At 31.7% G+C, this 15,439-nt stretch overlaps 1 protein-coding gene across 1 annotated transcript in view; it reads right to left on the reverse strand.

Moving 5' to 3' along the window:
- LOC134704809 (telomere-associated protein RIF1-like) overlaps positions 1-15,439 on the reverse strand; it is a 38,222-nt gene that overhangs the window by 12,910 nt on the left and 9,873 nt on the right. Inside the window, exons 11-23 of the mRNA XM_063563592.1 lie at positions 12,934-13,101; positions 11,137-11,241; positions 10,700-10,869; positions 8,676-8,759; positions 8,056-8,129; positions 7,211-7,388; positions 5,898-6,632; positions 5,191-5,340; positions 4,584-4,680; positions 3,973-4,109; positions 1,572-1,769; positions 1,318-1,539; positions 199-401 (exon numbers count right to left, since the gene is read on the reverse strand). Of these exons, the coding sequence (XP_063419662.1) occupies positions 199-401; positions 1,318-1,539; positions 1,572-1,769; positions 3,973-4,109; positions 4,584-4,680; positions 5,191-5,340; positions 5,898-6,632; positions 7,211-7,388; positions 8,056-8,129; positions 8,676-8,759; positions 10,700-10,869; positions 11,137-11,241; positions 12,934-13,101 (2,521 nt within the window). The remainder of the gene's footprint in view (positions 1-198; positions 402-1,317; positions 1,540-1,571; positions 1,770-3,972; positions 4,110-4,583; positions 4,681-5,190; positions 5,341-5,897; positions 6,633-7,210; positions 7,389-8,055; positions 8,130-8,675; positions 8,760-10,699; positions 10,870-11,136; positions 11,242-12,933; positions 13,102-15,439) is intronic.

Consider the following 15,439-nt stretch of genomic DNA (forward strand, 5'->3'; position numbering starts at 1 on the left):
TGAGTGATGACACTAATGTTATATACCTGAGACTTTCTGGATAGTCCAATGGTGGTCCTGTACTAAATGTATTGGTCCAAAAGTGTTGAGTGATGACACTAATGTTATATACCTGAGACTTTCTGGATAGTCCAATGGTGGTCCTGTACTAAATGTATTGGTCCAAAAGTGTTGAGTGATGACACTAATGTTATATACCTGAGACTTTCTGGATAGTCCAATGGTGGTCCTGTACTAAATGTATTGGTCCAAAAGTTTTGAGTAATGACCATTATACTGCGTCTAGGATGAGATAATGTGGCCTCTACAAAAGGTGAAATGATCTTCAGAAAGTCTGAGTCCAATTGTCCATTGTAGTGCTTTTGTACGCTATTACATATGGTCTCGGTCATTTTCTCTGTCTGAAATCAATAATAATTTTTTTTTAATAATCAGATGCATCACAAGTGACTTTTATAAATTAATGTCCAGATTAATTATAACCTGTTAATTCATCAATAAAATAAATTCTATTTTGAAAGCCATAAATAGTTTTACTACTTTTGTAATTTCAGTGAACAACCAATGGCCCATATATCTTCATTCAGCGCTCCTCAGAATTTCCTCCACCGTTTTGGGTTGGGATACCTATGTGGCATATATTTTTAAGCTTTCTATACATGATGAACATGTGAACTAATTTTCAAGTTGATGGTTCTATAGCTTGATAGTTAACTACAAAGACTAAAAACTGAACAGCTTACAATTTCAGAAAACATAATGCCCCGCTGTTATCATAGGCCATAGGCAGTACAGAGATGAAAACGCTTTAATATGATATCATCATGTATTTTTTTTAAAGATAGCACTGATTGAACATTTCACAGGGAATAACCAAGTGTAATTTGTTTATAAAATATACACACTATTGATGATCTTTGTGATTTTTGTTAATATACTTTTACATAAATGAGGCCGTTAGTTTTCTCGTTTGAATTGTTTTATCAGGGCCTTTTATAGCTGACTATGCGGTACAGGCTTCATTGTTGAAGGCCGTACGGTGACCAATAGTTGTTAATGTCTGTGTCATTTTGGTCTTTTGTGGATAGTTGTCTCATTGGCAATCATACTTCCTTTTTTTTTTTATAGACAACCAAAATGTTCAAACTTATTTCAAAGTGTCCTGGAATAAACTTATAAATCTACTAACCTTTTTAATAAATGGTACACCAGACCACCCACTAGATAATTTATAGAGACCAGATATTACTAACCTTTTTAATGGATGGTACACCAGACCACCCACTAGATAATTTATAGAGACCAGATATTACTAACCTTTTTAATGAATGGTACACCAGACCACCCACTAGATAATTTATAGAGACCAGATATTACTAACCTTTTTAATGAATGGTACATAAAGGCAACAGTAGTATACCGCTGTTCAAAACTCATAAATCCATGGACAAAAAACAAAATCGGGGTAACAAACCAAAACCGAGCGAAACGCATTAAATATAAGAGGAGAACAACGACCACCAGACCACCCACTGGATAATTTATAGAGACCAGATATTACTAACCTTTTTAATGAATGGTACACCAGACCACCCACTGGATAATTTATAGAGACCAGATATGGTATTGGCCGTCTTCTCTAGCAGTTTGACCAGAAATGTTGAAGATGTTATATGAGAATACAATATTGTTATTGTTTCAAACACAGTTGAAAGTATACTGGTTAGATTTGGAGATCCACCATCGATTTTTCTTGTCAGAGATCTCAACTGAAAATGTATAAAAAATGCATAACTTAATGTTTGACTTTTTATAAGTATCAGAAAAAACATACCTATCAGATGTTAAAATTAAGACCTACTGTGAAAGTACTTTTATTCGTGGGGTACCAATTTTCGTGGTTTTCGTGGATAACTTTATCCACGAATTTAGTGTCCAACGAAATCAAACAACCATGGTCTAAATCAAGACATGAAAAGATACCACATAGGTAGGTTTGACAACATATATGATCTAGCGAATATATTAAATAACTCCAAATCTGAGAATACTTTTAATAGCAGTCACAGAACTACAACTGCATGCATGATTATACCCATTTAATCTTTTAATAACTTAAACTGTACAACTTTTGATCTTTTAATTCTCATAAAAAATATTTTTGATCAATGAAAATCAGATTTCCGGTATTGATATGCTAACTAGTATGATAAAGTGTTTATTTTATATCCTCATAGTTCTCGTACATATGGGAAATAATAATTTCTGTCTTGATTTTGATGAGAATTATTTGACAATTGAAGATACGTTTATAGCATTTGTATTTGATGCTCATTTCTTTAGGTGACATGTTAATGGCCTAACTAACACCTTTGATGGTCTCTAATCTGTTGATCACTTTATCATGGGTTAATTAGTGTTATCATTACGATTGACACGTGTCAATGTTTACTTTGCAATTTTCTTAAATCCAGACTATTTGTAACCTTCGTTTCTAAAGGCTTAAATTTTTCAAATTTTTTTTTTTTATAAGAAAACTAAAATCCACGAATTTAAAAACCCACAAACATATAAATATTGCTCAAACCACGAAAATTGATACCCACGAATTAAAGTACTTTCACAGTATCAAATGAAGAGTATCTGTTTATATTGGGTGGATGGGATATCATGGGGGAAAATTGACCTATCAAAATGTTTTATTGCAAGGGTTGTACCCATCAGAATTTTGTATCAATATCCATTCACTGTATTGTGGACAAAATTCAATTCAGTTATAAATATAATACAAGATAATGTATGATACGAAACTGTCTAGATACCAAAGCAGCACCCCTAATATCTAACATAGGCATTTTTGTAACCCCTAAGATGTAATTATTTTGACCTAGCATCTTGCAAGCTATTTCCTGCTGCAAGACACTTAGAAGTTGTTTGGGTATAATTGTATGTGTTAAATGAAAAGAAAAACCAAATTACACCCCCAAAAATAAATTTCACACTCCTTAGAAAGAACCATCCATTCCCCCTTTATCAGACATTTACAATAGTAATGAAAAAATCGCATTTAGAACTTAAGTGGATGATGGTTATGTTAATACTATGGACTCATAAAATGTGACTAGAATGGCCCATTATGCAAACACGTCTTCATATTTGAAACAGACTAAAAAAATTTGCATATGTAAATTTAAGAAAAAGTTTGATAAAATATGAGTAATTCATCTGTAATATATAGACATTCTATGAGTCCATAGTATTTACATTACCATCATCCACTTTAGTTCTAAATGCAATATTTTTCATTACTATTGTAAACTGTTATGAGTCTATAATTTTTATAAGTGGTTGTCATTTGTTGATATATTCATTTATTACATTGGTTGATATATTCATTTATTACATTTGTTGATATATTCATTTATTACATTTGTTGATATATTCATTTATTACATTGGTTGATATATTCATTTATTACATTGGTTGCAATGAATTACGTTAATTCCCCAGTGAAATTAAAACCGATAATTTCACATGACGTTGTACAACAATAGGTGTTGTCAAGACGTCGATAACGTAGGATAAAAAAAATTGTGAATGGTTAGAAAGATATAGTTCCTTGCATTTTCTACTTTAATTTCATAAAATAAGCCATTTGCCAAGGTAATAAAAAGAATAACTAATCAAAGAATTCAAATATCGAAAAATATTCAACTTGTGACCGAACAACACTGATAATTAACTCATTATACAGTATGTGTTTTGTTCAGTGATGAAATATGTACAATGGCTTATAACTGCTTAACTCAACTTCATGTGGCCTCTGTTGGATAGCTGTCTCATTGCATTGGCAATCATAACATATCTCCTTATTTCATATTGTGAATATCTTTTTGGAGAGTTTGTGTGTGTGTGAAAACTTTGGGTTGAGAGTAAAATTGTGAAAAAAATATAAACTTAAGATTTGAATACCTTTTGTGGACTAGACATGAAGTCTTCTGTTAACTCTGAGAAGATAACACTTAAATGACACAGCAGGTCAACAAAGGACTGTAAATTCTCTAAAGGTTTCTGTTTCTTCTTAGCCCATTTAGCTGGACTTATACCACCTAAAATTAGATTTCAGAATGAATATAACATTTAGAAATGGTCCAATCCATGATTATCACAAAATTTATATGTCTTTTGACTGCTGCTGTTAGCATAACTTTTGAAAACATGTAGATAAAAATAAAATCTATGAATTAAATTAACTTTACTAAATACAATTATTTTAAACAATCATAGAAAACCCACATTTTAATAAATAGTAGAATTTTAACTAAAAAAAATAATAATACTGTCCATATAATAATATTCAATGTTAAATGCAATGCAAGAGCCAAAACATGTTTTTTTTGTCTGCAAAAGTACTATAAGAAGTATTTCAATTTCAACTATAAAAAACCTGAACTAAATATGTTTTATATAATAAATAAAATTGTAAAAGTTTTTCACCCTTATCAAAGAACAATATTCATGGCTATAGTCAAGCATATGAATGACAACACCTCAGTTATATGCTTCCACTGATGAAAACCTACCTATATTGAAGTTTCCAGTAGTTCCTACAGAACCAAAGTCCATACAGTTTATCATTGCCAAACACCCTTGTGCTACAAAATCTAAACCATTCAAATTCTGAAATGGGAAATGGATATATGATTTTGTTTATGTTTATATCATAAGAAGTTTCTATAATAATCAACACTATAATACACAGTAAAATTTACATCACTACCAGGAAAAGGTATAATATTTGTTCAGATATGAATTTAGTAAAAATATTTGAGAAAAAAACTTTTTCTTTTCTTTGACAATTGTTTGGTACCTACAGAATGTTATTTTGCTGTTTTGTTTTAAGTCACTTACACATAAAATTCAATGAATACTTTAGAACATATTTTAGGATTTAATACATGTACATGTATATGGTGAAAAACTATATGGGTACAGAGTCCAGAAAAGATTTTAGTGACAAGTGTAGATGGTACATTATTTTTACGAGCAGTGAGGATTCCATTTTAGTGCCTTAAAACCTATGATTTTGTTTCTGGAATAACACAATCAACCATGCAAATTAAAACCTAGCAATTCAGCAAAACTTTTAAACTTTCAAAAAGAAGATAAATGTAACATGTGTAGCCTTACTAGGAAACAATCCTTTGGAATGTCTTTGAGAATTATATGACACAACTCTTCACAACACACATTGGATTCAGCTGTGGTCACTAGTGCTGAGAGACGAGACAGGGTGCTATATAACTCTGTCCAGGTCTTTACCATTGTCTTGTATGTTGGCTGAAAACAAAAGTATATAATTAACCTTTTCATACACCATGTATTCACATAAAAGCCACAAAACAACAACTGTATTTACGCTTAAACTAAGATTTTTCTAAAATATAATGCTTTGAATCTGATTATTAGTCCAATATTTTTTTACACAAATTATCATGTAAGCAATTGAGTATAATTGACAAAAAAAATAAGGCAACCTATTGTCACCTAAATAGAATACGATAAACAAAAGCAAAATAACACAAAATGTCAGACTCAGACAACTTCTCAAACATAAACATTAACAATGTTATAAATTCACTAAATAACTTGTCACAACATGCTTTTGAGAGATAAAGAAGAGATGATATATTAACAATAATACTTACTGCCTCGACAGCATGTGTCATCTTATATTTGACAGGAAATGTCAACATGTATGTAATACTTACTGCCTCGACAGCATGTGTCATCTTATATTTGAAGGGAAATGTCAACATGTATGTAATACTTACTGCCTCGACAGCATGTGTCATCTTATATTTGAAGGGAAATGTCAACATGTATGTAATACTTACTGCCTCGACAGCATGTGTCATCTTATATTTGACGGGAAATGTCAACATGTATGTAATACTTACTGCCTCGACAGCATGTGTCATCTTATATTTGACGGGAAATGTCAACATGTATGTAATACTTACTGCCTCGACAGCATGTGTCATCTTATATTTGACGGGAAATGTCAACATGTATGTAATACTTACTGCCTCGACAGCATGTGTCATCTTATATTTGACGGGAAATGTCAACATGTATGTAATACTTACTGCCTCGACAGCATGTGTCATCTTATATTTGACGGGAAATGTCAACATGTATGTAATACTTACTGCCTCGACAGCATGTGTCATCTTATATTTGACGGGAAATGTCAACATGTATGTAATACTTACTGCCTCGACAGCATGTGTCATCTTATATTTGAAGGGAAATGTCAACATGTATGTAATACTTACTGCCTCGACAGCATGTGTCATCTTATATTTGAAGGGAAATGTCAACATGTATGTAATACTTACTGCCTCGACAGCATGTGTCATCTTATATTTGACGGGAAATGTCAACATGTATGTAATACTTACTGCCTCGACAGCATGTGTCATCTTATATTTGACGGGAAATGTCAACATGTATGTAATACTTACTGCCTCGACAGCATGTGTCATCTTATATTTGACGGGAAATGTCAACATGTTGTACATACAATCAAAGTTGTGTTCTAATGAATCTCCTTGGTTTATTTCATTGGTCTAAAAATATAATAATAAGCAAACATAAACTCATACATTATATTTATACACATATATCACCATAAGTCTGATTTATTATTACAAAGATTTCAAACATACTTTAATGTGGGAAAGTCACAAATGTAAAATAACGTTTCGTCATTAATAAAACCATATTGGGTGACAAATAAATTTAAGAATTCAACATAGTCGTTTTTAGTCTACAAGATGTACTATGAGCTATTGTTTACTTATTGTACCCGTATATATATATATATATGTATAATAGGAAAGACTAGTAGTTACTGAGAAAAATGTGACAAACATTTCATACATATGCATGATCTTGCATATAAAGCTTGTTGAAAAAAAATATAACATAATTGTGTTTCTGACAGGACAGATGTGAACCAGTACATATGCACCTACTTAAGAGGACATTATACAGGCTATAATCTTGCCTGCGAAATGACAATTTAAGTCTCCAAAGAATTTTGAAATTTGTTAAATCTTGACCGGGTATAACAAATGAATGCAATGAACAAATGAAGAAATAATGGCTTATGTTTTTCTGTTTAATCATATTTTGAATAACATACTTTTGTTATCTGATCATGTAAGCAGTTAGCTAGTCTACTCCATAGTCTCCAAATACAATCTGGTTCCTTGATGAATTCTCTGTTCCTACCCAATAGCTCTAATATCGATTGGCAGAACTCTAGGTAACCTAGATTCTCCAAACCAACAGATGTCAATACACCAAATATGGTCATATACCTTAATATAAGAAAATATATAACATAAATTACATAGTATTACAGTCATACTTAGCTTCATAGACCTGTTAAAATAATATAGAACAAGAATGTGTCCATAGTACACATGCCCCACTCACAATCAGAGTGTGTTCGAATAGCTTTTTTGTTTTATTAAAAGTACTTGACGACAGTCTTTTCAGTTGGATGATAAAAAATGCATATCTTCGAGAAAAAACAAATACAATTTTTTGGCTTCCATTTCTACGATTGCGCTTTATATTTGTCATCTTGTGATGTTTTAAACTTTAGTATCCTTAACTTGAAACATAACGTTCAATAAAATTTAAGTATGATGTATACAAGCTGAAGCCCCGCCTATCTTAATAGCCATGCTTGAGCAAACATTGATACAAGCATTGGCAAGCAAGTCAAACAAAGATTTGTCTTGCTAGCATTAATGTAAAAGCTGTAACCTGAACTTCACACTATCATTTTCTATGTTCAGTGGACCATAAAATTGGGGTCAAAACTATAATTTGGCATTAAAATTAGAAAGATTATATCATGGGGAACATGTGTACTAAGTTTACAGTTGATTGGACTTAAAAATTAAAAATAAATGGTATTGAAAAATTAGGATGCTTGTTGTTATAAAACATCTAATAATGTTGTAATGTTCTACTTACTTTTCACTTCTCTGTGATCTGGACAAAACAGAAGGAGTCAATAATAGTTCCATCAGAAACAATGCAGGACTTCCCTGAAATACATAGTGGATTCCTGTTTAATACATCATCTCTTTATTGACAAATTCATGGCAAATCGTATAAATTTTCAAAACAAGAAAACATTCCTACAAGTACCATGATTGAGATTTAATAATGAAACTTGACTAACAAATCAATTTTACTGGCACTTTAAGAATTCTTGATCAAATCTGCTGCTCAATGCAAGTTTAAGTTATCATCTTTTATTCTTTTCATTTTATACTTTTTTGGTCTATTTGTTTCACTGTACAATTTAGTTATATTTAATTACAAATTTAATCTGAAAACATTAATTTCAGTGTTTTAACAGATTAACAGCATCCTTATCTTGATGTTTATATACTATGATTAGAACTGACTGACTGCCACAGCTAAGGTGGTAAAAATTATCTGTTTAAGATTTTATGGTCTGTTTGTTATGAACTTCCTCAAGACACTGTTAACTGAGAAATTATTGCGAAATTATCTTCCAAGTCAATATAGATGGAAGACTCTTTCAATGGTTCAGTATTTACTTCCCTTTAATATGTATCACTTACATGTATTTTCTCCCCGTTGCTAATGTTGTAAGCTGTGGAGGACAAGGATTTTCTGGGTAAACAGCAGACAGCATCAAACATGGTCTGATAAAAAATAAAACATTGCATCTAATATGTACCACTTTGTACTTAATTATATTCATTACTATAAATTATAAACAGGTAATAATACAAACAAAAATTGTAAGGGTTCCACGGAACCCAGTGTCTCGCCTACTTTTGCTGTAAATCGCAGGCTCAACCAAAATGAGGAAAAAAATCCATAAAAATATTCCTCTTGATACTATCTTATAATTGTAAGAAGCTTCTGTCCAAGTTTGGTAAAAATCTAGGATAGTAAATGAATCTAATAAATGTTTTGAAAACTTTAACTGCAGACTGTATGTAATGTAAACTGGAAGAAAATCTAAGTCCATTTAAAGTAAAATACAGAAAAAATAGAGTTATCTTTTTACAAAATTTACTTCTGGATACTATCTTATGATCATAAATAAGCTTCTGTCCAAGTTTGGTACAAACCCAGGATAGTTTAAGAAAGTTATTAAAAATTTAAAAAATTTAACCACAGAGTGAATGTAATGTTTCTCCGCAGAAAAACTAAGTCCATTTAAAAGTAAAATATGGAAAAAATGGAATTATTTTTTTTAACAAAATTTACTTCTGGATACTATCTTATGATCATAAACAAGCTTCTGTCCAAGTTTGATACAAACCCAGGATAGTTTAAGAAAGTTACTAAAATTCTAAAAACTTTAACCACAGAGTGAATGTTATGTTTCCCCGCAGAAAAACTAAGTCCATTTATAAGAAAAAATACGGAAAAAATGGAATTTTATTTTTACAAAATTTACTTCTGGATACTATCTTATGATCATAAACAAGCTTCTGTCAAAATCTGGTAGAAATCCAGTATAGTTTAAGAAAGAAATAAAAATTTCAAAAACTTTAACCACAGAGTGAATATTTGTGGACGCCGCCGCTGCCGACGAAACAGACAACGGAATGTAGGATCGCTTAGTCTCGCTTTTTCGTCTTAAGTCGAAGGCTCGACAATAACACATACTACATAATAAAAAATACAACAGCTTATGAAAGGAATCGCCATAGATAAACACCTGTATGTATTACTGTGGATTCGTTATTAATCGTTGAATACCAATATTTGTGGGTTAAGTGGGTGTAGGTGAACTACAAATTCAAATGTTCAACAAATTAAATAATTTCTATAGGCTTTGAGATTGAGATTGACTTAACCCTTTCACCGATTGCTGCCCAGACAGTAGCTACTCTGAGACGATGGCTTCCTTGGCTTCTATTACTCAAGTGGGAGATCTTCATAATAAATGTCAATAAAAACTTGTTTGTACTTATTTGTGTATTTATTTCATTCACTAACACCATGTTCACAGTTTTGTTCATGTTTTGAAAAAAAATTTCTTCATCAAATATTCAAATTTTCCAATTTTCGGCTTTATTTGGGAGAAATTCTCAAAATTCTGCTTTTTAACCCCAAATCGTAATTTTTTAACCCAAAACGGCAATTTTTTTTTTTTTTATGAGGCTGTACAAATTCCTCACATTGAACGATGTCCATTCCAAGTGTTTTGTACATAAACAACGTTTTATGTACAAAAAAGTATACTAGTTTGGCTTCAATTCTTTCATATTTTTTCTAAAAAAATGTTCCCTCATTTCAAATTCTCGTAAATTTCCTCTGATTTTGACACGGTTTTCAACAAATGGAACCGCCATGTTTACACTTTCATCCGGGTATTCATCAAAGAAAGATAACTTATGTTTGCACTGTTTTGAGCGGGAAACATATATGAGGTATTCCGATCCCGGTAAAACGGACCTCATCGTCAGCTGTCTGAAGCGTGAATCCCAGGAAACCGGGACTCATCGGCGAAAGGGTAAATCTACAAAATCCGATATACACGAAAATAAATGAATCCACAGTAAATGCTTTAACCCTAACCAAATCCTCACAATTATTTGAGAATTTTAAATAAGGGACTACTCACCCAGATTTTTGGAAGGTGTAAAGCCTGACTCAACACAAGAGTTTGGAACTGTGTTAAGAAGAAGGAAAACATTTCTTTAACATCCGAGGTGATTCCACTGTCAAGGACATTCTTTATATGTGCTATCAACGCAAACCAAATATGATGTAATACTGCCTCTGTAAAGAATTAAAAAAGTAAACAAAATGAATTAAGATTTTCGTTGCTTTAAACTCCTATTTAAACTGCTATCAATCCTTGGAGGAGGCATGACAGGTGTTTGATTAACACATGGGAAAAACTTCGATAGTTGCTGATTGAATTAAAAGAGATATCTCAATGAGACAGCAACCATACAATATAAGAAACCACAAAAAGACATAAAAAACTGAACTCTTTGAGGTAATTGCATCACAATTTACTCAATGCTAAAAAAACACTCTTCACATCACACTGACCTGTTGTAAAATCGAACTTTAATATGTCTATAGTAGCTGTGATAAGTGGTAGTGAATGCTTCAGGAAAGCTGCTGGTCCAGTTAGAAATTCTATTTTTGGAGATTCTGAAATAAAATACAAATTTTAATACAACAAATTTAATTAAAATGAAATGTTAGTGTTTTTATCTATACTGATGTGATACAACATTTGTCAAAAAATATTAGTATTGTATATTATATAAACAAGAGTGCACACACTGAAATGTCTCACCTTCTTTACTAATCATTGATATTATGTTGATAGTCCTAAATATAAAGCTTTATTACAACTGTCACATAAATTTAACATAAACCAAGAAAACTAAACTTTGACCTTTGAACCATGAAAAAAGGGTCAAGGTCAGATGAACCATGCCAGACAGACATGTACAGCTAACAATTCTTCAGAACAACAAATATAGATTACCTATTGCTTATAGTTTAAGAAAAAGACAAAACATAAAAACGCAGAGCAATGAACCGTGAAAATGAGGTCAAGGTCAAATAAAACCTGCACGACACACCAAATAAAGTTGACATATTGCATATAGTATTAGAAAAAAAGACCAAAACTCAAAAATTTAACTTTGACCATTGAACCATGAAAATATGGTCAAGGTCAGATGACACCTGCCAGCTAGACATGTACACCTTACAATCATTCCATACACCAAATATAGTAGACCTGTTGCATACAGTATAAGAAAAACAGACCAAAACACAAAAAATAACTATAACCACTGAACCATGAAAATAAGGTCAAGGTCAGATGACACCTGCCAGTTGGACATGTACACCTTACAATGCTTCCATACACTGAATATACTACAACTACTGCTTATAGTATCTGAGATATGGACTTGACCACCAAAACTTAACCTTGTTCACTGATCCATGAAATGAGGTCGAGGTCAAGTGAATACTATCTGACAGGTATGAGGACCTTGCAAGGTATGCACATATCAAATATAGTTATCCTATTACTGATAATAAGAGAGGATTTAACATTACAAAAAATCTTAACTTTTTTTTCAAGTAGTCACTGAACCATGACAATGAGGTCAAGGACATTGGACATGTGACTGACGGAAACTTCGTAACATGAGGCATCCACATACAAAGTATGAAGCATCCAGATCTTCCACCTTCTAAAATATAAAGCTTTTAAGAAGTGAGCTAACACTGCCGCTGCCATAGCCGCCGGATCACTATCCCTATGTCGAGCTTTCTGCGACAAAAGTCACAGGCTAGACAAAAAGAAGATGTGGTATGATCAATGAGACAACTATCCACAAAGGACCAAAATGACACAAACATTAACAGCTATAGGTCACTGTACGGCCTTCAACAATGAACAAAGCCCATACCGTATAGTCAGCTATAAAAGGCCCTGAAAAGACCATGTAAAACAATTCAAACGAGAAAACTAATGGCCTTATTTTTGTAAAAAAATGAACGAAAAACAAATATGTAACACATAAACAAACAACAACCACTGAATTACAGGCTCCTGACTTGGGAAAGGCACATACATAATGTTGCGGGGTTAAACACGTTAGGGGGATCCCAACCTAATTTATGAAATCTCTGTAATTTAGATATTCTGATTTGAGCGTCACTGATGAGTCTTATGTAGACGAAAACGTGTGTCTGGGGTACTAAATTATAATCCTGGTACCTTTGATAACTATTTAAGGATATTGAAAGAATAACATTGTTCATATCATAAGAACTGACTCTCACCAATGCAAACTTGATAATATAAACTATTCTTACCTAATTGATATTTAACAGCTGAACCACCAATATCAGAGGGAAATTCTCCAAAGAAATGACCTATTACTTCCCATGCATATCTCTGTAGCTTATCAAACACAGGCAATCCACTAGTAGAATTAGGCAGGTTTAGATGTGGTGTCATTGGACTTATACCAGTCTGCATACCTGTCAACAATAAATTGCATTCTTTATCATTCTTATATCTCAAGAATATCATCGAAAACTACATACAGTGAAACCTTTACAGAATCTGAAAAATTTTACTATAGATTTTATGGAGAAGAAGTTTATTCAATTCAATTTCTTACAATTTTAAGCTAGATATCAATTTTGTTGATTAATTCTGTTCATATATATTCTATTTTTAATTTCTTAAGTTTTCGATTGCTCAAAATCAAATGTTAGCTGAAAAAATCCAAAGTTTTTAAAACACATAAATAAAATGACAGATACATCTAAGGTTTACCAAAAATAATAAACTGTTTTGTAATAATATCCTGTTTAAAAAAAAAGAACCTACTATGATATTTGTTTTCAAAAATAACAAATCATATATTTGCAATAATCGACTTCAACTGTTTATTATTTTTAAAGGCATACGATACAGTTTTGATCCCATATTTACATTTTGATAAAAAATTTCCATGAAGACTATTTTTTACCTGATTAATCAAATATGTTTAAAAAATATTCCTTCATATGCTACTATTTGAGTAAAATGAGGTCAAAATTTGGTATATTTGCTCAAATTCTGATTTGTGGCCTTATTTTCCCTTTAGAAAGAAAGTCATAACTTTTTTGTTTTACTAGATAAACACAAACTGATTTTTTTAAATAATTTGTAATTTCTGTATTTTACAATTATCCTAATAAAAAATTCATTTTTTATTCAGATATAACTCATATTTGTCAAATGCTCATGAATGTAGAAAAAAACATCCTTTTTTGCTGTATATTTATCAAATATAAAAAAATTGCACTATTTACGTTTTCATGAAAATTGGCACACATAATCTTCTCGGGTAATCAAAACAAATGGCATTTTAAAAACGAGGGGTCCATGAACTCATTTTCAAAATAAGTTTGAACAATAAAAATCAGTTGAAAACTGGATCTTTTCCCGATAAAGATATTGTTTGACATATTTGACATAAATAACAATTTATGTTAGCAACATCATTACCTCCCCTGTAACTGTATCGTATGCCCTTATTGTGTCTTGTACAATTAAACCTAATCTTACTAGTGAGACCAAGTAATATAACTATATAACATCTTTCTATTTTACTTAGGAGGAGTTCCAGTTGAAATGCTGGTCTCTAGTGAGACCAAGTAATATAACTATATAACATCATTCTATTTTACTTACGAGGAGTTCCAGTTGAAGTGCTGGTCTCTAGTGAGACCAAGTAATATAACTATATAACTCCATTTTATTTTACTTACGAGGAGTTCCAGTTGAAGTGTTGGTCTCTAGTGAGACCAAGTAATATAACTATATAACATCATTCTATTTTACTTACGAGGAGTTCCAGTTGAAGTGCTGGTCTCTAGTGAGACCAAGTAATATAACTATATAACATCATTCTATTTTACTTACGAGGAGTTCCAGTTGAAGTGCTGGTCTCTAGTGAGACCAAGTAATATAACTATATAACATCATTCTATTTTACTTACGAGGAGTTCCAGTTGAAGTGCTGGTCTCTAGTGAGACCAAGTAATATAACTATATAACATCTTTCTATTTTACTTAGGAGGAGTTCCAGTTGAAATGCTGGTCTCTAGTGAGACCAAGTAATATAACTATATAACATCATTCTATTTTACTTACGAGGAGTTCCAGTTGAAGTGCTGGTCTCTAGTGAGACCAAGTAATATAACTATATAACATCATTCTATTTTACTTACCAGGAGTTCCAGTTGAAGTGCTGGTCTCTAGTGAGACCCAGTAATATAACTATATAACATATTTCTATTTTACTTACGAGGAGTTCCAGTTGAAGTGCTGGTCTCTAGTGAGACCAAGTAATATAACCATATATCTCCATTTTATTTTACTTACGAGGAATTCCAGTTGAAGTGCTGTTCTCTAGTGAGACCAAGTAATATAACTATATAACTCCATTTTATTTTACTTACGAGGAGTTCCAGTTGAAGTGCTGGTCTCTAGTGAGACCAAGTAATATAACTATATAACTCCATTTTATTTTACTTACGAGGAGTTCCAGTTGAAGTGCTGGTCTCTAGTGAGACCAAGTAATATAACTATATAACTCCATTTTATTTTACTTACGAGGAGTTCCAGTTGAAGTGCTGGTCTCTAGTGAGACCAAGTAATATAACTATATAACTCCATTTTATTTTACTTACGAGGAGTTCCAGTTGAAGTGCTGGTCTCTAGTGAGACCAAGTAATATAACTATATAACTCCATTTTATTTTACCTACGAGGAGTTCCAGTTGAAGTGCTGGTCTCTAGTGAGACCAAGTAATATAACTATATA

Source organism: Mytilus trossulus, chromosome 2, assembly GCF_036588685.1.
Source record: "Mytilus trossulus isolate FHL-02 chromosome 2, PNRI_Mtr1.1.1.hap1, whole genome shotgun sequence".
Classification (NCBI taxonomy): domain Eukaryota; kingdom Metazoa; phylum Mollusca; class Bivalvia; order Mytilida; family Mytilidae; genus Mytilus; species Mytilus trossulus.